The sequence below is a fragment of the Vicia villosa genome, linkage group LG3, assembly GCF_029867415.1.
Source record: "Vicia villosa cultivar HV-30 ecotype Madison, WI linkage group LG3, Vvil1.0, whole genome shotgun sequence".
Taxonomy (NCBI): Eukaryota; Viridiplantae; Streptophyta; class Magnoliopsida; order Fabales; family Fabaceae; genus Vicia; species Vicia villosa.
This window is the reverse complement of record NC_081182.1, coordinates 94,289,036-94,312,082: the sequence shown is the minus strand read 5'-3', so window position 1 is coordinate 94,312,082 and position 23,047 is coordinate 94,289,036. Positions and strand designations below refer to the sequence as shown.

At 35.1% G+C, this 23,047-nt stretch overlaps 2 protein-coding genes across 3 annotated transcripts; both read left to right on the top strand.

The window, feature by feature from the left end:
- Nucleotides 1-8,533: 8,533 nt before the first annotated feature.
- Nucleotides 8,534-12,686, top strand: LOC131662174 (uncharacterized). Of its 2 annotated transcripts, none has more exons than XM_058931884.1 (9): nt 8,534-8,690; nt 9,177-9,327; nt 10,428-10,516; nt 10,605-10,746; nt 11,159-11,233; nt 11,660-11,781; nt 11,863-11,938; nt 12,204-12,263; nt 12,370-12,686. In XM_058931884.1, exons 2-9 carry the CDS (start codon nt 9,214-9,216, stop codon nt 12,505-12,507), a joined length of 816 nt encoding a protein of 271 aa, XP_058787867.1. In that variant the 5' UTR covers nt 8,534-8,690; nt 9,177-9,213; the 3' UTR covers nt 12,508-12,686. The 2 variants fall into 2 exon arrangements, with proteins under 2 accessions (XP_058787867.1, XP_058787868.1); XM_058931885.1 differs by having other exon boundaries at nt 8,641-8,798.
- Nucleotides 12,687-21,329: 8,643 nt separating this feature from the next.
- On the top strand, nt 21,330-22,118 carry LOC131658589 (uncharacterized). The gene has a single exon (XM_058927867.1). The coding sequence runs from the start codon at nt 21,330-21,332 to the stop codon at nt 22,116-22,118; it is 789 nt and encodes a 262-aa protein (XP_058783850.1).
- The last annotated feature ends 929 nt before the right edge of the window (nt 22,119-23,047 follow it).

Here is a 23,047-nt window from a genome sequence, read left to right as displayed (position 1 = left end):
TTGATTCAGAACCTCTTTTAAAACAAAACAGCTGTAACGTTTTATCTCGGATGGTAAACCTGTCTTTACTGTTCATGGATAAGCGCGCGTGCAGTTGAGGGGACGTCTACTTAGGTAATTGTGCAAATCACGTCTTTTGTCATTATTATCTCTCCTCACGTCACGTAACATTAAATGCTTTTCATCATTTACTCTCTTTCAGTTTTCTTTTTATATTCTTCAAACGTTTCTTTTCCCTCTTATATTTCTCTCACTTTGCATCTGAATCTTTTATGCTTTTTGATGTTATGACAAAAAGGGGGAGAAAATATATGATAAATGATCTGATTAATATTATCAGTTACCGAGTAAAAAGACCCCACATTTACTAACAGAAGCTGCAAGCTTCATATGTTTTTAAGTTGTGTTGTTGCAGGAATCATTCAAGACCAACATGAGGAGCAACAAGATGAATCAAGTTCTTGGATTCTTGAAGCAAGCTGAGTGCTATGAAGCTTCAGAATGAATCAGAAGCAAGAAGAAATGATCAGAGATAGCTCTTGGAAACTGAAGCAAGCTGAGTGCTGTCAAGCTTCAGAATCAGAAGCACTGATAATAGAATTTGATCCAAAATTTGTCTATTTGCTCTGACAAAATTCTATTTGCTCTGATACATTATTTTAGCCTATATGGCTCTGATACATATCATGTGTTCTAATATACATTTTATGTTCTGACTCGTTCATGCTGACTTTTGTCGTTTAGTTTTTGTTCTGTAACATTTCAGGATGTAGAGATGCTCTGATGATGCTCTGGTACATTCAATAATGTTCTGATACAAATCTAGCATGAAGTGATGTTGGTAGAAATTCAAAGCTCTGAAGCTATCCGAGGGAAGCAGAAATCAGAAGCTGTGAATGTTCTAAAGATCCAGAAAACTCAAGTTCTGAAGCTGTCCTAAATGGAAGCAGAAATCAGAAGCTGTGAATGTTCTGAAGATCAAAGAAATTCAAGTTCTGAAGCTGTCCTAGATGGAAGCAGGAATCAGAAGTTGTGAATGTTCTGATGATCAAAGAAATTCAAGTTCTGAAGCTGTCCTAAACGGAAGTAGGAATCAGAAGCTGTGAGTGTTCTAAGGATCTAAAGAAATTCTAGTTCTGAAGCTGTCCAATGGAAGTAGAAGTCAGAAGCTATGAATTCTCTGAAGACAGAAGCTTATGTGATCGTCTCTACCGAAATAATCAGGGAAGTCTTTTATTAAAGTTCTTCGAGTATTTATTTCAGGGGGAGATTATTTATCTCAGGGGGAGATTGTTAATCTCAGGGGGAGACATATTCACATGCTTATGCTATAGCTGTGTAATTTGTCTTTTGCCGTCTGCTCTTTCTGATCGCAAATTCATATCATTTATATATGTTTTTGTCATCATCAAAAAGGGGGAGATTGTTAGAACAAGATTTGTTCTGATCAATTATCTTAGTTTTGATGATAACAATAATATGAATTTTGCTTAAGATAATATGGTACTCTAATCCAATGCAATTTCCTTTTCAGGAAATATATATAAAGAGTATGCATAATTCAGCGCTCAGAAGCTTTGTCTCAAAGGGTTCAGCATGCAACATCAGAACATGGTCTGGCAAGACATCAGAAGATGGTCGAAGCAGAATCAGAACATGGGTCTATGGAAGCATCAGAAGAACATGAGATCAGAAGCACTGAAGTTCTGATGGTATCACGCTCAGAAGCACTTCAAGGTCAGAAGATCAGAAGATGCTTTGCACCAAGCTGTTTGACTCTGATGATATTCAAACGTTGTATTCACAAACATCAGATCAGAAGGAAGTACATGTGGCAGGCTACGCTGACTGACAAAAGGAACGTTAGAAGCTATTAAAGGCAACGTCAGTAGACACAACGTGAACAAGGCTCGAGGTAGTTGACAAAAGCGTATAACATTAAATGCGATGCTGTACGGAACACGCAAAGCATTAAATGCACTCAACGGTCATCTTCTCCAACGCCTATAAAATATGAAGTTCTGATGAGAAGCAAGGTTAACGATTCTGAACAAAACAACTCATATTAACTTGCTGAAACTCTGTTCTATTCAAAGTTCAGAATCTTCATCTTCATCAAAGCTCACTACATTGCTGTTGTAATATATTAGTGAGATTAAGCTTAAACGTTAAGAGAAATATCACAGTTTGTGATTATAGCTTTTAAGAAGCAATTGTAATACTCTTAGAATTGATTACATTAAGTTGTAAGGAACTAGAGTGATCGTGTGGATCAGAATACTCTAGGAAGTCTTAGAGGTTATCTAAGCAGGTTGTAACTAGAGTGATCGTGTGGATCAGAATACTCTAGGAAGTCTTAGAGGTTATCTAAGCAGGTTGTAACTAGAGTGATCGTGTGGATCAGAATACTCTAGAAAGTCTTAGAGGGTATCTAAGCAGTTGTTCCTGGAGTGATCAGTGTGTGATCAGAAGACTCTGGAAGACTTAGTTGCTGACTAAGTGGAGAACCATTGTAATCCGTGCGATTAGTGGATTAAATCCTCAGTTGAGGTAAATCATCTCTGCGGGGGTGGACTGGAGTAGTTTAGTTAACAACGAACCAGGATAAAAATAACTGTGCAATTTATTTTTATCGGTCAAGTTTTTAAAGCTACACTTATTCAAACCCCCCCCCCTTTCTAAGTGTTTTTCTATCCTTCAAGTCGAACAACCGCTATCCTCAATCTGAAAATGATAACATGTATGGGTGAATCTCATCATAATTAACAAATGTTATAAGGTCATAAAGTAATAACATATCACAGTTGCATCGTTCACCCAATTGTTTCATAGACAGACATTTCAAAACAAGTCTCGCCATCACAAACAACAACCAACCCAACATCAACATTTACAACACTGGAATACACCCAATCATGTTATAAAATTATGCATATGTATGAACTGACACTATGCATGTGGTACCAACATCGTCAAATGGGAATAACCCATGATCGATCCAACATCATCAAGATACGGCGTTGCCAACACAGATTCCACACAATGAGAATCATGCCCTTTACTGATCCAACACTCATCATGGATACAACATCATCAATGACTATGAATGAATGCAACATATAAAACATACTTATACCATCATCATCATCATCAATATCATCATCATCATCAAGTATGTTTATATATATTAACATCATTCAAATACAATCTCATCATCATCATATAGAAAACATACACGTATTTGCACCCATCATCATCATCAATAAGAAATAGCATACATGTATTCTCATTATTCTAAAACCAATCAATCATCATCATATAGATTATTTTATAAGGTTCGTTTAGCTCGAAACGACACATCAAACGGACCAACAGTTAAAAAGTTATGTATCTTCGAACTTTTTAAAATATCCCAACATCAACAGCACGCGGCGCCATCTTGGTTCGCGACGCGAACTGAGCGTCTCAAAAATCCTTGGCTCGCTGCCAAGCTATTCGCGACGCAAACCTATGCACGCGGCGCGAAACGAGAAAAAGTCACGCCTTCGCGGCGCCAACACGGGTACGCGGCGCGACCTGTGCGTATCACAACTTCCTGGCATTCTGCTCATCTGCTCGCGACACAATCTATGTACGCGGCGCGAACCGGTGATTTCAGAAATCCCAACCTGCAAAAAAACAGCATTCTACACATCCAAAATGCCCTAAAAAACATACCAACACAAATTGCACATCAGGATACACAATTCAAGCATCAATTAACTCCATAACATCATACACATCACGAATTCAACAAAGGATTAAAAGTCACACAATTTAACCCAATCCATAAACCTATCTTATGACTCAATTGATACGAATTCCACATCCGTTATATGCTATTAACCCCTAACCCGATAATAGATGCTAATCAGATAAGTCCCCCTTACCTTAGCCAAATTCTTGAATTGGGTCTTCTTCCTCTTTGGTTCTCCTTCACGTTCTTCAGCTCCTCTTCTCACAACTTCTGGTTTTCACGTTCTAATTTTTTCTTCTCTTCTTGTTTTCCCTTATTTTATGAAAAACATAAAATTAGGAATGGGCTCCTTCACAATTAAACCCTCACTTTACTAATTCCACCGCATGACCCAATAACTTAACATTTTATATTTCTCCACATAATTCGATAAAATGTTAATTTCCAATAATTAATTTAAAACTCAATTAAATTAATTAAATAAGAATTTTCGGGATGTTACAACTATCCCCCACTAAAAGAGTTTTCGTCCTCGAAAACATACCTTAAGCAAAGAGTTCCGAATAGGAATCTTTCATCTGGCTTTCTAACTCCCAGGTAACGTTCCCTTCAGCTGGTCCTCCCCAAGCTACTCTGACTAAAGCTATTTCCTTACCCCGTAATTGCTCCAGTCTTCTATCTTCAATCCTCACAGGAAACGTTTCAACCGTTAAGTTGTCTTTCACCTGCACATCATCCACTTGGATCACGTGGGACGGATCCGAAATGTATTTCCTCAATTGAGACACATGAAATACATCATGCAAATTTGCAAGCATCGGCGGTAAAGCGACACGGTATGCCACCTCTCCCACTTTTTTAGAAATTTGGAACGACCCAATAAAGCGCGGAATCAACTTCTTTGACTTCAAAGCTCGACCAATAACTGTCATAGGAGTAACCTTCATAAACACATGATCTCCCTCTTGAAACTCAAGTGTCTTCCTCCTTTTATCATAATAACTCTTCTGGCGACTCTGAGAAGCTTTCATCTTCTCTTGGATCATCTTAATCTTCTCCGTAGTCTGTTGTACAATGTCTGGTCCAATCACAACACTCTCACCAGCTTCGTACCAACATAATGGAGTTCTACATCTCCTACCATAAAATGCCTCAAACGGAGCCATACCTATACTCGAATGAAAACTGTTGTTGTAGGTAAATTCAATCAAAGGCGGATAACTATCTCAAGCACCTCCTTTTTACAACACGCAAGCACGTAACAAATCTTCTAACGACTGAATTATCCTCTTAGTTTGTCCATCCGTCTGCGGATGATAAGTAGAACTCAATCTCAGCTTAGTACCCAAAGCCTTCTGCAAACCTTCCCAGAACTTAGACGTAAATCTCGGATCTCTGTCTGACACGATACTCGAAAGAATACCATGTAGACTAACTATCTTATCAATATATAATTGAGCTAGATTTTCCATCGGATAATCCATTCTTACCGGTATGAAATGTGCAGACTTCGTCAACCTGTCCACAACAACCCAGATAGCTTCACAATTCTTAACAGTTCTCGACAAACCTGAAACAAAATCCATCGATATACTATCCCATTTCCACTCAGGAATAAACATCGGTTGTATAAATCCATATGGCTTTTGATGTTCAACCTTTGACTTTTGACACGTCAAACAAGAATACACAAACTCAGCAATCTCTTTCTTCATTCCAGGCCACCAAAACAGCTTTCTCAAATCATGATACATCTTGGTAGCACCAGGATGAATACTTAATCCACTACGGTGTCCTTCTTCTAAAATACTTCTTCGAAGTTCAGCAACGTCAGGAACACAAAATCTGTCACCAAACCTCAGTAAACCATTCTTGTCAACTCTGAATTCACCACCCTTGTCTTGGTTAATCAAAGTCAACTTGTCGACTAATTCGACATCAGCCTTCTGACCCTTTCTGATCTCTTCAAGAATACCACTGGTCAGCTTCAGCATACCCAACTTAACACTAGTAGGAGTACCTTCACATACTAAACTCAAGTCTCTGAATTGTTCAATCAAATCCAATTCCTTCACCATTAGCATAGACATATGCAAAGTCTTCCTACTTAAAGCATCAGCAACCACGTTTTCCTTACCCGGATGGTAATTCAAACTAAAATCATAGTCTTTAAGGAATTCCAACCACCTTCTCTGCCTCATATTCAGTTCTTTCTGGTCGAAGAGATACTTCAGACTCTTATGATCACTGAACACCTCAAATCTCGACCCATATAAATAATGTCGCCACAACTTCAAAACAAAAACCACCGCTGCCAACTCTAAATCATGAGTCGGGTAATTCCTTTCATGCACTTTGAGTTGTCTTGACGCATACACAACCACTTGTTGATTTTGCATTAATACACCACCCAGACCCATCAACGAAGCATCGCAATAAACCACAACTGATTCTGTCGGATTCGGCAAAATCAAAATAGGAGCACTAGTCAACCTCTTCTTCAGCTCTTGGAATCCTTCCTCACACTTTACATCCCAAATAAAAAGTCTGGCCCTTCCTGGTTAGTTTAGTTAACGGCAATGCTAACTTTGAAAATCCTTCAATGAACTTCCTGTAATAACCCGCAAGACCAGGAAAACTACGGATTTCATAAACTGACTTCGGAGCTTCCCACTGAGATACCGCTTTTATCTTCGTAGGGTCAACAACAATACCATTCTTAGAAATTACGTGTCCTAGAAAACCGAATTCTTCCAACCAAAATTCACACTTTGACAGTTTGGCAAAAAGTTGCTTCTCTTTTAACAACTCCAACACAGTTCTGAGATGTTCCGCATGTTCTTCCTCACTCTTAGAATATATTAGGATATCATCTATAAATACCACCACGAACTTATCGAGATAAGGATGAAATATCCTATTCATATACTCCATAAATACACCAGGTGCATTGGTAACCCCAAACAGCATTACCGAATACTCATAATGCCCATACCTTGTTTTGAAAGCAATCTTCTGAATATCGTCATCCTTCAGACGAATTTGGTGATACCCAGACCTCAAATCAATCTTACTAAACACACATGCCCCAACCAGTTGATCCATCGAATCATCAATCCTCGGCAAGGGATACCGATTCTTGATAAAAACCTTGTTCAATTGTCTGTAATCCACACACAACCTCATTGAACCCTCTTTCTTCTTTACTAGCAACCGGTGATTTCAGAAATCCCAACCTGCAGAAAACAACATTCTACACATCCCAAATGCCCTAAAAAACATACCAGTACGAGTTTCAGAAAACGAACCACACATACAACACAAATTGCACATCAGGATACATAATTCAAGCATCAATTAACACCATAACATCATACACATCACGGATTCAACAAAGGATTAAAAGTCACACAATTTAACCCAATCCCTAAACCTATCATATGACTCAATTGATACGAATTCCACATCTGTTCTATGCTATTAACCCCTAACCCGATAATAGATGCTAATTAGATAAGTCCCCCTTACCTTAGCCAAATTCTTGAATTGAGACTTCTTCCTCTTTGGTTCTCCTTCACGTTCTTCAACTCCTCTTCTCACAACTTATGGTTTTCACGTTCTAATTTTTCCTTCTCTTATTGTTTTCCCTTATTTTATGAAAAACATAAAATTAGGAATGGGCTCCTTCACAATTACACCCCCACTTTACTAATTCCACCGCATGACCCAATAACTTAACATTTTACATTTCTCCACATAATTCGATAAAATGTTAATTTCTAATAATTAATTTAAAACTCAATTAAATTAATTAAATAAGAATTATCGGGATGTTACAGACCATACTCAGGATGTTCTTCCTCGTTGTCATGAGATACTTAAGATAGCGTGTGCAGACATTGATGATGGTTTCTTCCCTGAGGGGTCTGATCGCATGCGTATACTGGATACTATCATGAGGGTGGCAAATGGAGTATTTTTTACCGTAGATATCATGCCAAGACATGTGAGACACTTGACGATAGAGGCAGAGTGGCCAGTAAACGACGTGGTGGACGCAGATGTGGCGCGAAAGGCAGAGGAGAGGATAATGATGTTGTCCGGCATACACAATAGTGATCGTGGTGATTATTTTGATGTATTTTTATTACATTGATGTACTTTATTTTGATTATGTATATGACACTATTTGGATGATTTATACGATGTATTCTTTTAGTGTATTGTATACCATTGACTCTACATTACACTATCTTGATGTACTATATTTTTATTCATTATTTTGTTGTTGCACAAAAAATTTGAAATTTTGGAGTGAAATATAGTTGATTTAAAATATAACAGAATGTTCCGTAGATACATCTACCAAACATTCTATTTTTAAGACGTTCCGTAAATATACCTACGGAAGATTCTCTAAACACAAATTAATTTAAATTTTCTCAACGTTCATTATTTTATAATGCTTCCGTAGATAAAACTCTCGGAAAAAAAATTTGGCAAAAAAAATACTTCCTAATGTATATCTTCAAAATCATAGAGTAAAAATGAAATTTCGTCTAATACTTAAAACCTAAAAAAAAAAATAAGGGATTGAATTCATATATTCCCATCTTAAAGATTATGCAGATGGTCAATACATTTTAGATCTGTGTACGAGTTTGATTTTTTTATTGATTTTTAAAACATAAGTATATTGAAAATGATAGGCGAAAACCCATTAATTTGGTATTAAACCTGAATAACTATGTTATTTGGATAAAATTTTCTTCTGAGTGAGGTATTTGGCAGGTAGTAACAAAAAGTATCTCAGTATCAAAAAGGACAGATAAAAGGATTAATCAATCATTCATTCATTCATTCATTATAGTCAGACTTGAATATATTAATTAATTCAAATGCCTTAACAACACGCTCTTTCACCCTTTTCCCCTTCCCTTCATTTTCTCCCCAGGTCAGTTCTCACTCTCTTTCTCTCTATCCCTTTACTTTCTCAACCTTCAACTTCCACCATAAAAACCTCAACTCAATGGTGAAAGAGGGGTGCATTTAGTCCTTATCGGTACACCCCTATTTCTTCCATTCTATGCATTTCTCAAACCTAGTACCACTACTCGTTAGTTTTAATCAAGCGCTTTTTACTTTTCATGAATTTTGATGTATCAATTATCATGTCATGTGGGCGTATGGTTTGGTTCACAAGCTATTTGTGAAAAGTCTTGTGAAAATGAAATGGCCAAAGTATAATTAATGAATAACCACTTTTTGGTAGACACGTTTCCTAATTCAAACAGTCATTCAATTTTTAATTTCGTAAAGATAATTTTATAGTTTATTTATTTATTTATTCAGATTCCAATTTCCACCCTCTATTATTGTATATGCTTCCATAACCATTTTTTTTTAAAAAATTTTTATGCCTCTCATGTCTTTGATGCAGTTTGGTTTGATTTTGTGATTTTCAACAAGGGGATTGGATGGGAATTCCTTATTCTTTTGGGTTTTTCTCTGGTTCTGCTGCTGATGTTGTTCTGAGCAAAGAAATTCAATGGCTGGTGTCTGTTTTCGCGGGTATTATCTTCAGTTTTATTGTAAGTAATATGGCTTGTTCATCAATTTGTTTTATGCAGGAATTAGAAACTAATGAACTGAATTAGGATTTTGATGTTTTTTATGGTGGAGGAGCAGAAATGTTTTATATCATTTCAGAAATGCAGTCTCTTGATTGATGTAAGATGAGTGATAAATCAGATGAAGGAATTAATATTTGTCAATCATGTTTATGTACTGGAGTAATTAGTAATTACTGCTACTCGTTTGACATCAGTTATATGCTATGAAGCACGGACACGCCGAATTTGACCCTGACACGGCGATACCGATAATAATTTGAAAAAATGAATAAATTACATGTAATCACAAGTGTCGGTGCAGGTGTCCGACCCCGACACAAACACGGACACGCCTTTTTTTCGAAATGTCGGCGCTACATAGGTTATATGCCATTTTTTAATGTAGTTTGTAGAGTAGGTATAACTTCATAATGATGCTATCTATAATGTAACTCGGTATCATGTGGTTTACGGCGAAAAACATAAAGATATAATAAAATAATTGGAAGAGATTTGCACTGCTGTGCATTTTCTCATGAAATTACTGGTAAACATTTTCTACTTGATGGAGGGCCAATTAAGTAGTTGTGGGATATCTATGGACTGAAATTGCAATTGTGCTTGTTTTACAATTGAAAAGGGTATTTGGCAATTAAAATCTAGTGCCTTTGATTACATCAACATATTTTTTGTCTGCACTTTATATTCGGAACTTCAAATGAGTTAGTAAATATTCCTTTATGGCTTTTATGTCCAATTGGATTGGGCTTAATAGACGCCTGTAAAGTCACTCTGAGTGTAACTTTTTATTGATTGTGTCTTGGTCTAGGTAGAGTTGAGCTCTGACTATTTTGTTTTTACAGATTCAGTTTCTGAAGCTGTGGTAATATGAGTTAGAGTTTGAATTGTTAGGTCGAGATGCACATGGTGTTCTTTCATTTCCTTTTCTAGTCTGTTCTTGTTAAATATATGTCCCCTTTATCTCAATTTGCAGATAATGCGGAAATATTTCTAATCATATTAAGGTCATTTTATTTAATTATTTTGAAATTTGATCCTTTTTAACTATCTTCTTGAAGGTTTATAGATTGACTGCTACTTTTAGTTCTCGGTTGTTCGCGGGATACAGAAAATTGACCAGTGCTGGGAAAGTTGAATGGAACAACAGGTAATTCCTTTTGTATAATGAGTTCTGTTTTAATTGATTTTGTCCATAATTGACATTTACATTAACTTTAGTAAAATTTTCAATGCAGGGGATTCTCAACATTTCATGCTATTTTTGCATCTTTTGCGTCATTTTACCTCTTGGTCTTATCAGATCTCTTCAAGGATGATTCACAAGAAGAGAAGCTTGTTGTTAATAGATCATCTACTTTCTCAAATTCAGTATTGTCGGTAGGTTGATAAAGATAATGCAAAGTTTGATTTGGCAGAAAGCGACATTTTTAGTTCTTTTACTCTTTAACTAGTTTAGGAAAAAATGGTACACATGAGAGAAGTCATAAATTATGCAAGCCTAAAAGGTAATTGTATTTTAATTTTGAAAATGATATTGTTTGCTGTATCTTTTTTCTCAGAAAAGAAGTAGCTTGTAGTGAATATTAAACCAGTCATTATGCGGATAAACCCATCATATTCTGGTGGTGCATTCATAATGTCATGTTTCTGTTATATTTCAATCTTGCAGTTTCTTTTTGTTAGATATCTTTTATCTCTGTTATTTTCTTTAGTAATATTATTTTTAGGAATGATTAAAACAACGATTATTCAGTTGGCTTATTTGTTTTTTTCACCTCTCTTTGTACAGTTTTCTACTGGCTATTTTCTAGCGGATCTGGCAATGGTGATTTGGCAGTTTCCAGCTTTGGGAGGTCTGGAATATGTAAGTCAAAAAGATATTGTGGCCCATTTACTTTGTGAAAATGTGTTAACATTTTAATTTCCTGTTTTCACTTTTAATTTCAAAATTGCATCAATATTTTCATTTTCCTGCTTTCAAAGTTTTGTATAGGATACAGAAAACAATGCAAAAATGTCACCTTATTTTCATTTTACTTATTGTTTTCAAAATCTGTTTAGCAAACAATGAAAACAGAAGTCATTTTGGCCTATTGATTTCACGACTTTTTATCAAAACATAAAGCAGGAATCAAAATGAAAAAAGGTGGTGCTTCTGTAATTAAGAGTGAAACATGAAATCAAAGTAGAGAACACTATCTCAAACCAAACACGTCATTAAATTGTTTTTTCTTTCATGATACATTGTATTCTATATCTTAGTTATGTGAGCTAACTTCATTCATTTAAGGTTCTGCACCACGGACTGTCAATGTTTTCAATCATCCAATCTTTGCTAAGTGGTCAAGCACAGATCTACATCTTAATGGTTCTTTTCTCCGAGAGCACAACTCCTTTTGTAAACCTAAGATGGTAAGTCTGTTGTCAAGACATCCATTCGCTTCCATGTACTGTTGTCAACATTGATTTATTACATTAGTTACATATATACAGGTATTTGGATACCACTGGTCTTAAAAGCTCAAAACTTTACATCTGGAATGGCGTTGCATTGTTCTTCGGGTGGTTGGTACTGTCTATTATACTCTTGCTCTCAATTCTAATTCCATTATAGCACCTGCATTAGTTGCTTATGGCCATGCTTTTATTGTGATAGTTTCTTCATTTAGTTTTCTCTTGGTTCTTGACGTGCTATGTTCTTGCAAAAGGCGCTTGCAAGTAGCAAAGTGGCAAAGATAATTATAAAGGATTATCAAAAGTGCTCTGACAAAACGAATACCGCATGTTGCATACTTGGATAGGAAGTGTTAACAGAGATTCTTTATACTGTGCAGATAGCAAGGATTTTTCTGTTCATGTACTTGTTTACTCACATGTGGATCCATTTTGATGAGGTGTGTATGTTCTCTGTGATTATTCAACACATACATATATAACTTAGCAGTTTCCCTGTGATTGTAATGCAATGGTTAAGTTCAAACTTTTTCTCCCCGATTTCAGGTGAAGGAGGTCTTTCCATTAGGTTTCTACAGCTTACTGGTGGTGCCTCCAGTGTTGGCAATGATGAATTTGTTTTGGTTCTGGAAGATTGCCAAGGGTATGGTCAAAACTCTTACAAAATCAAAACATAGCAAGTGACGATCCTGCTACATTTTCTGCTGCTTTCTACTTGATGCATGAAATGGTCATTGCATTGCTTCAGTACAGATACAAATTACAATACTTGTAAGATTTGTTAGAATTGTATATTTGCTCTTACTGAATTGAATAATTTTTTTCATGATTGAATTTATTCTTCAATGACTATATTCTATAAATTGTCTGCATCAACGGGGTGAATGTCATGTGAAAAAGAAAATGACTTAATTTTTCAACTTTAACTATTACATACATAAGTGTGTTATCACTATACTAATGTATTTTACTACATAAGCAAATTAAAAATTATACACAAACGCATAGGCAAATTAAAAATACTAAGTTCTTAACAAATTAATAACAAGACAACTATGAAGTTTCCCAAGACAGAAATATCAAGATATAATCTTGCAATTATTCATTTGGTTATATGATTCTTTATTTTCAAATTGTAGTTGTGATGGAAAGTACTATAGTACTTTACTAAAGGTCCTATCAATTGCCCTCTTTTGTAACTAGTGTTCTATTATTTTAATATGTGAATTGAATGTGTTCAGTGAGTGAGTGGTGATGATTGTGTTGTCGGTGAAGTCTGAGAAAATCTTTGTAGTACAAGAAAACATTTACCGACGTGAAGATGTTTTGTAAGCAAATAGAATACAAGGCTATGTGGCTTTCTTGTTTTTATGTCACCTTTTTAGACTGAGACGATGTCAATTGCAAAAAATGAAAATACAGAATTTCAAGGACAATATAAAAAATTGCTCATATTATCGAAAGACTAGTTGTCCGGTTAAAGATATACTATTTTTGTTCTTAAAAATACAATGTTAAATAAATCATGAGTGGGCACTTCCTTTAGCAAGAAATATGCTCGATTTGAATTACTAAGCGAGGTTATTTTCTGGGTTTTCTAACATGGGTGTTTCCGCCTTGACGTTTCTCTAGAACGTTGCCAATAGCTAGGTTGTTAATCTCAGATAGCGGCGTGTAGCGCCGGACCTCTCAAATGCTATAGCGGCATAGCAGATAGCGGGATGACCGCTATTGTGAGCTTTTAAAAATCAAGGTAAATACTTAATATGAAAACATAAATACTAAAATAGGTTCCAACAACATACATAAATACTAAAAATAGGTTCCAACAAAATACATAATGAATAACTTAAAAACAAAAGTTGCAACATAGATAAACCAAAAGTTGCAACATAGATAAACCAAGCATAATGACTCAAATTAGGAATGTACTCAAAATAACTAAATCAAATTCTAAACGTAAACAAAATGACTAAATCACATCGATCTCATCTTCCCTTCAGAAGGAGAACTTGCTGTGAAGAGCAAAAGTGGAAGCGTGATATAAAAACAATAAGGGAGAAGGAGAACGACTGTTGATTTGAGTGAAGAGAGAGAATGTAAATGACCTAATGTCTCACTTTTAGCTTTTATATTAGTGAAATAAAAGGGAAAAATACAAATTTTCCTTTAAAATAAATTCAAAATTACAGTGTTGATCTCATCTTCACAATAGCGGTTTGTAAAGCGCTATTGCGCCGCTATTCCACCGCTACGCTTACACAAATCGCGGCTGTTATTTCCGCTATTTCATATAGCGGTTAGCAGCCCAAAAGCGTCGCGGCGAGGTCCTCTACCGCTACGCTACACCGCTATAGCACCGTTATAGCATGCTATTGACAACCTAGGCCAATAGGTTATTGACACTAGAGAATGACAAGGGTGAAAATCAAGTTTGGAGAAGTTGTCTAAAGTCGAGCAAAGGGTGAAAACCCTGACGTCTAAAAATGAGAAGTTGAAATTGAAAAATACCTTGCCGATACAACCAATAAGAGTCTAGAGGTAAAAGGATTGATGGTGAGAGATTGAAGAATAATGTAGAAGAAACTATTGAAAGTATTGGAGTAGAGATCATGAATCTTCGACTAAAGGTTGAGGAGTTTGAAGCTCCCATGGTGGTGAAGCTGCAAGGGGGAGTGAAGATGATGTGGTCCATCAACTACTCTATGTTAAGGAAGGTCGATGACCTAGACTCTACTACAACTTTTTAGTTTGTCGTCGGGCTTTCTGAGGTTGTTGTTCAAGTAAAGTTGATCGCTCATGAGATTGATGTGTCTTAGATGAGCTTCACAAAAGATATCAAAGACGGCCTAATGGTTGACGTCACTGATGAGGACGGGGTTGAGGAGAAAGATGAAGTTACTGTTGAAGAGAAGTTCAATGTTGTAGGTGAAGATGGTGATCCGCACCAACCTGAGGAAGGGGTTGAGGTGATTGGTGAAATAGGTTATCAACCAACTCATTGCCATGAGTCTGAGATGTTGGTAGCAAATTGAAAACCATATTTGAATGATGTAGGGCATGTCACTTGGGTTTCATGCAAACAAGTTTGATATTTACCTCAACATTTGAATGATGTAGGGGAGAGGGGAAGCAATTCCAAACACAAAATGAGGTGAATTTTGATATTTAGTTTTTAAAAACTTTTTGTAAAATATTGCTCTTTAGTTAATTGATTTAATAAAAAGGTTAGAAGGAGAGATTTAGGTAGTGGAAAAAGTAAAAAGATAGAGTTAGAAAGGTCACATTAGATATCATATTAGTTTTGCCTAAAATCACGCGTCATACTCCAATCGCAAGAGTTTTCTTTTGAGATTTTCACTATCAACAGATTAAGCTTTTACATAGGTTCAACCCAACAACTTTCCTTACAACAAGATTTTTACAAATTTAGTTTGCAACCTCCAAGCCAATTATAAGTCCATAAGAGGACTAAGCTTTTGAATAAACAAATTAAGCAAAAATAAATAAAATCACGCAACTCTAAATGTGAGGTTTTCACTCTCTCAGCACTAAGATAATGTGAAGTTAATAAGACAATTTTTAGAAGGAGAATGAGTGATATTAGAAGAGTAGATAAGAAAATATTTGCTTTAGAAGTGAGCTCATCACTTCTTTATATAGGAAATATTTAGCTAAAAAAATCAACAATCCATGGGTCTGATAACTATCTAATCGATTAAAAGCGAAAAGTTAATTGATTAATTTAAGTCACAAAAGGAAACCCTAATTAAAGTTCACTCCTTAATCGGTTAATTGGCCTGCTAATCAATTATGAGGCCAATTCGCTTCTTAATGGATTTGAAGAAATCACTAATCAATTATACAACTAATTTAACTTTCCTAATTGATTAAAATTGCTTCTTAATCGACTAAGCATGTACCACAATTGGTTTTTAATGAAAAATGGATTAAGAGATTAAAAAGGTTTTAATGCGTGTGTGCAAGCCCTAAGTACTTTAGGACTTACTCTTGCTTATTTTACATTTAACTGATAAGAATGACTAAAAAATATTTTTCCCTCTATCTATTTCTATAGCTCCTAATTCATCTGGTACAACTCCAAAAAAAATTTTAAAGAAGTTTTTTCTTTGATAAAGCTATTCAAAAAAAGGTTTTAGTGTGTGTGTGTGTGCTTATAGCCATATACTTTTACGGAAAAGTCTTTTGCTTACATAAGATCACTAACTAACCTAGGAGATTAAATCCTTCTACAAGCCTTTTGCCAGATATTATCTTTCGTGTTGAAACTGCTTGAGATCACTTGAGACTTTAGATAATATACTTTATTTGCCTTCCTTGAATAGTCAAGTTCCTCAAACCATAACACTTGGGTTTGCATCTTTAACCGCTTAAGCACCATGCTTGACTTTTCATCAATTGTCCTTCTTGTTGACCTTATGATTGACCTCATGGTTGTCATTTACAGTTGTCCTTTATAGTTGTCATCATCAAAGAAGATGCCTTGGTTAAAGGTATGTTACCTGCAAAACATGGTTTCACATTCTTCCCTTTTTTTGATGATGACAACGCATCTCTCAGGAGAGGTGGTAAAAGAAACAATACATATATTTGGAGTGATAAAGCTCCCCCTGAGCTAGATAGAAATATACCCCTATGAGATTATACTCCTTCCCCTTTGTCAAAAAATGCAGGTAAAGATGTATTGCGAAAATGAATATGCAAAACAAGGGCAATTTAGGCATTTATGAAGGGAAAGCATCACACTCATATTATTTTTGAATTTGAAATTAAAAGCACATGAAAGAAAATAAATGTGAAATTAAAACATAATCTTTTGCTATAAGTGTCATAATTCTTTTTCGGTTTTTGACTTAATTTCTTTCACATCTTTGGCTATTATTTGGAAAATTTCCTAAACTTGCTTAAAGTATATGTTTTCAGTCTCCTCTATTTCTTCTCCTTCTTCTACCCAATCATCTCTGAGTTTAGAACACTTGATATTAATCTTCATATGTCTGATGTTGGTGTTATTTATCATGTTATTTGATGAAATTAACTTTTCCCCTAGGAAGTCAACCTTGAAGACTTTTAGGATTGTGGTGATCATTGTCCATATGGTAGATATGTTGATGATTCTTCTTTCAAAAAGTTTGTGTGATGAAACACTCATTCCACCTAATTTGTTGGTATGTTTTGTGTTAGAAGCCAAAGAGAAGTAATGTCACTTTTGATGACATGGTTGTTGTTTGTGTTCCTTGAGAGCAAGATTCTTGTCAAGAGGTAATGAAGGATTTTGACTTTTGATTTTAGGAGGGTTGTTCTAAAAGGAAGTTTTCTCTTTTTCATAGGATTCGTTACCATAAAGTTTAGAGCTACACTTTGTTTGAAATTTTTAGTCTTGTGGGTTTCTCTGTTTTGTAAGAAGCTCTTAAGTTAATTCAAAGATTTTTCTGAAGCGTTCTTGCGAATGACAATCTCTACTCCTTTGACTGAAGTTTATAAGGAGGTTCCTATGAATTTCAGGTTAAGATAGAATTCTCTTACCAAGTTTGGGAATTTTTCTGAAATTTGGGTAAAATGTTTCTTGAGTGAGATGCAAGAAGAGTTAGGGAATGATACATATTTATAGCGTGACTTTCTGAAGCATTTGAGCATGTGAAATTAAAGATTTTGATGGGAAGATTGTTTTGTCTAAAATTTATATCCAAAGTTTCCTTATTTGAGTCTTCTAATGAATTATATTTTTCTTCGAATTGATTAGATTTGTAAATCTTTCTGTTTTTTGCGAGATCTCCATAAATGTTGAGATTTGATTTACTCGGAGCACAAGATGTGCTTGGATTTGATATGAAAATACGACTTCCAAGCTTTTCTAATTGATTGTTCTAATCAATTAAGACCTCCCTTTTCAGCTTACTTGGTGCTTTTTGGGCCTTGTGCTGGATTTCTGTCTTTATGTTCCCCTATTTATCTTTATTTGTACCTTTTGCTATAGAACACTAAAGAATCTCATTTTTATGGGTTAGAAATATTTTAATTTAAATAAGAAGATAAATAAAATAGTTATTTTAAGGGGTTAATTAGATTTTTCTGATTATTTCAACCTTAGAATAATTTTATCTCTTTTTACCAAGTACTCTTGATAAATATTTCCCTAAAGGGGAGGACACCATATGGTGTATCCTTCATCACACATCATTGGATGTGAGAGTTGGTAAATTCACATGATCGATAAGTCCATTACAGACGTACTCCTTCAACTGATCATTTCAGATTGTCAATTTTGAGATGCTTTCAAAATATACTGCTTTGATCACAAAGGTTGACATTCATCATCATCATTTATCTTTGGGATCAAAGTCTTCAAATCCTGTATACTCCCAAAGTATATTGATACTTTGTACAACTTCTTTTAAACAACCATTTAGACTTCAAGTTGCAAAGCATTCTTACAAAACACTTAAAGTTTCACCTTTGGTGTCCATATCATTTTCTTAGGCCCAGGTGCATTAGTTACAGAAGATCTAAGGTGATTACCTTTAGATCTTTTCAATTTAAAACAAAATGGTTTCAAGTGTCCAGTTTTCTTACAGTGAGTGCGTTTATATACTAGATACTTCTTTTTCTAAGATCTTCATTTTCAGATCTCGAGATCGCATTTTCATCGTTTGGTGCCTTTGAGCATATTCTATCTTTTGAAGATGATTCTTTCATGATTATCCCTGAGGCTGATGTATCTTCTCCTCTTCTTTGTTGAAATGTTGAAGAGATTACTTCATCTTCTTTTTCATTCCTTGAACAAAAGGATCATTCGCCTGATATTGATCGTTCAATGATTGAGTATGTTCTTTTGAAGAATTGAACCAGAGTTGTTTGATAGAAGCAAGTTGCAAACGATGATTCTCCGGTTTGGATTTGTTCATCTTTAACCATTTGAATAAACTTGTTCATCTTATCTATGATTTCCTTCTTTCTTGATTCTTCCTGAAATTCGTGAAGGTTTCCATCTATAAATTTTATAATTGGATTAATTCTCCAATTCTTAATTCTTAGAAATTTTTTAGTGAAACAATTTCTAACACAAATTCCTATATTTCTAAAAATAGAAGATCATCCAAGACTTGTATATGTATCTTTTTCACCTCTTATGTTCATCTTCTCTAGCTTGATACTTGGAGAAACTCCATATATCTTTTCCATAGTATTATCATCTAAAGACATTATTATGAAATTCTTGATTTTGAGATCTATATCTATCTTTTTATTTTCTTCTTCTACCCAGAGAGAATATGGTTTATCCACTATTTCTTCATTAATTTGATGAGAGGGGTAAACCGAACCTTTTATAATTGTTCCCCAAAATTTTTAATATAAACTTTCAAGAAAAAGTTTGAATCTAGCTTGTTAAATAAAAAATTGCTATTTTCAAAAGATGGTGGTGAATTTAAAAAAGATTTTGTGTAGGAAGTCATCTTCCTCACGAAAGGATTAGTCTTTAAAGAGCAATTAGGCTCTGATGTCACTTGTTGGACTTAAGACTTCACTCACAAGAGGGGGGGGGGGGGGGTGGTGGCTGAATTGTGTGGTTTGGAAAAACATGGTTTTGAAAACTTATGGCATTTCAAATCAAAGTTTAAAAATATTTTTAAAAGTTTAAGCAGCGAAAATTAAATAACATAAATTAAATAGTTAAGGGGAGAAGAAGAACACACAAAATTATAGAGGTTCGGTCAAATCAAAAGGACCTACCCCTCTCTCCAAGACTTGGTCTTGAGAGTTTCCATTAATGCTTGAGATCTTTTATTAGGAAAGACTCACGAACCCCCTTATACAAGAAAATAATGGTTGTCCTTGAGCCAAAATATTACAAGACGGTAGATATGTGCGTTTATGTCTCTTCTCCAAAATATTGGTGAAAATGAAGTGGCCAAGCTTCATTCCCAACCGCGAATTGAAGCGGTTAGTCTATTTTCCACGAACACGAAACTTGTAGCGATTAGTCTTCAAGTTCCAAAAATCCGAGCTCAATAACTTTGACTTTAACAGGATAAACCATAACCTCTGAGATTTTAACTAGACTAATCTCAAACTTAGAAATATTTTACTATCGGCTAATCTTCAACCAATCTTGATTTTAACCGGCTAACCAAGAACCAAAGGAAGATTTTTATAACGGCTAATCTTTAACCAAAATAGAAACTTATCACACAATCTCCAACCAAAACTTTTATCGGGTTCAATTTCTAACCACAAATAATCTCTAAATGGACATTATTCAACCAAGGTTCATATAAACGATATCCTTGGTGAACTTTTACAATCATACCCTTCCAAAATTACACAGATAACCTCACTCACAAAGAGATTTTCTTCACTAAAGCATTTGGTTATAACATGTAGTGAGAGAAAGTAAAAAATAAAACGTTGAGAGAGAGAGGGGGGGTGTGTGTCAAAACACGATTCTGGATAATTTGAAATGAAAAATGAAGCATCTATTTATAGGCAAGCGGTGTGCCAAAAACAGAAAAAAGTTTTTGTATGTGTGCTTATAGCCATATACTTTTATAGAAAAACACTTTGCTTACATAAGATCACTCACTTAATAACTTAAGAGATTAATTCCTACAAACCTTTTGTGATATTATCTTCTGCGTTGACACAACTTTAAATCAGTCGAGGCTTTACATTATGCACTTTATTTGTCTTCCTTAAATAGTTTATCAAACCATATCACTTAAATTTACATCTTTAACTGCTTAAGCATTATGCTTAACCTCATGATTATCCTTTAGACCATTTACAATGGTGGGTTTATTTAAACTCAACACCACAAAAACAAGTGCAATGGGGTGCGTAGTGTAGTGTTGAGTGTGTGTTGGAGGAGAGAGATGTTGAGAAAACTCAACACCATGTAAACTGACCAAGGGGATGACGTGGCAGCAATTGGTTGGTTGAAGGCTGGCGCGTGTGGGCCACGCGCTGGAGTGAGAGTGGGCTAGATCATGCACGCGGAGAGAGAAAGGGAAAGGTGATAAGTGCAGCCACGTGGCTGGTCTTGATTGGCTGGCCAGATTTTTATCCATTTAATACTTTGAACTCAATTATTTCGTTGCAAATTAATTTTTTTTTTATACCAAAATTCATGATTTTTTTTCTCTATAAATAGAGACTTGGTTCATTTGATTTGGACACAGAAAAAAAAACTAAGTTTTTCACTATCTTTCTCTATTATTATCTTTCTATTAGTGTTTTTTTTAAGTTAAGTGTCTTTTTTTAGTGAAATGGATCCCAATAATCATTTTAACACTCAAAATTCTGCTAATTTTCCATTTAACCAAAATTCCAACAATTTTCAAAATCCCAACAATTATCAAAATCCCAACTATTATCAAAATCCAAATCAATTTTCCAACCAACATCCTCAAAACATACCTAGTTTTGGTTTTCCACCAAATTTCAACCAGTCATCCTCTGTTCCAAACTTTCAACCATATTATGGATCTATGCCGAGAAATCCATCTCAAACACCCCCGTTTAATGGTTATGTGACAATGGCGAATGCAAATTTTCTAAGTGGTGGTGTACCTGAATTTCCCGAGTTTTCAACACAACTAACTATTGGTGGCATGATAGTTTCTAATGAAGTCGCTCCAAATTCAGAGGATTCAACTCCTAAGAGCAGGAAAACTCAGCAACCAGCATGGAACACTGAACAAAATTTGGTGCTAATTAGTGGGTGGATTAAATTTGGAACAAGCAGTGTTGTCGGGAGAAACCAGAAAGGTGAAACATATTGGGGTAAAATTGCTGAGTATTGTAATGAGCATTGCTCATTCGATCCTCCGCGTGATGGACCTGCATGCCAAAACCGTTTTAATTATATGAACAAAGTGTTGGGTAAATGGATTGGCGCTTATGATGGCGCTAAGCGTATGCAAGGAAGTGGTTGGTCGGAGAATGATGTTTTGGCAAAAGCGCAGGAATTATATGCATGTGGGAAGAATGTTAGATTCACTTTAATGGAAGAATGGCACGCTCTCCGTGATCAACCACGTTATGTTAGTCAAGTAGGAGGAAATATTGGCTCAGGAAGTAGTGGATCTAAGAGATCTTGCGAGAGTGATGCATGTGGATCAAACACTGTAGAATCCAGTGCTCGTCCTATAGGAAGGGAGGCAGCTAAAAAAAGGGTAAAAAGAAAAGCAAGGAATATGCCTCGGAGGTGGTGGACAAAGAATGGGATGAATACAAAGAATTCAAGACGAAAGAGCTTGAACGATTGGACAACATAGCCTTGATGCAACAGCAGGCTAACAATATAGCCTTGGAAAAGACTAAAACCAAGAAAATGAAGATGTATCTAAAGCTAACTTCCGAAAAGCATCTAGATGACCGGAAGAACCAGCTGTTGAAAAAGTTGGAGGCAGAACTGTTTGATAATTAATTTCAATGAAGTATTTGTCAGTGTAGTGTTTGCTTTAATTATTGTTGTTTCAATATGTCAGTGTAGTGTTTGCTTTAATTATTGTTGTTTCAATATGTCAGTGTAGTGTTTGCTTTAATTATTGTTGTTTCAATATGTCAGTGTAGTGTTTGCTTTAATTATTGTCGAATCTATATGTCAGTGTAGTGTTTGCTTTAATTATTGTTGTTTCAATATGCCAGTGTAGTGTTTGCTTTAATTATTGTCGAATCTATTCCTTATCTGATAATTAACTCTATACAATAAATTATTTCGAATCCGTCAGTGGTCCACCACCCAATTCGAATCTATTCCTTATCTGATAATTAACTCTATACAATAAATTATTTCGAATCCGTCAGTGGTCCACCACCCAATTCGAATCTATTCCTTATCTGATAATTAACTCTATACAATAAATTATTTCGAATCCGTCAGTGGTCCACCACCCAATTCGAATCTATTCCTTATCTGATAATTAACTCTATACAATAAATTATTTCGAATCCGTTAGTGGTCCACCACCCAATTCGAATCTATTCCTTATCTGATAATTAACTCTATACAATAAATTATTTCGAATCCGTCAGTGGTCCACCACCCAATTCGAATCTATTCCTTATCTGATAATTAACTCTATACAATAAATTATTTCAAATCCGTCAGTGGTCCACCACCCAATTCGAATCTATTCCTTATCTGATAATTAACTCTATACAATAAATTATTTTGAATCCGTCAGTGGTCCACCACCCAATT

Coding starts and splice junctions, on each gene's coding strand:
- LOC131658589 (XM_058927867.1), top strand. CDS start 21,330: ATGCCGAGAAATCCATCTCAAACACCCCCGTTTAATGGTTATGTGACA.
- LOC131662174 (XM_058931884.1), top strand. CDS start 9,214: ATGGGAATTCCTTATTCTTTTGGGTTTTTCTCTGGTTCTGCTGCTGAT. Junction 10,517..10,604: donor AAAGTTGAATGGAACAACAG/GTAATTCCTTTT, acceptor TTTTCAATGCAG/GGGATTCTCAACATTTCATG. Junction 10,747..11,158: donor TCTCAAATTCAGTATTGTCG/GTAGGTTGATAA, acceptor CTCTTTGTACAG/TTTTCTACTGGCTATTTTCT.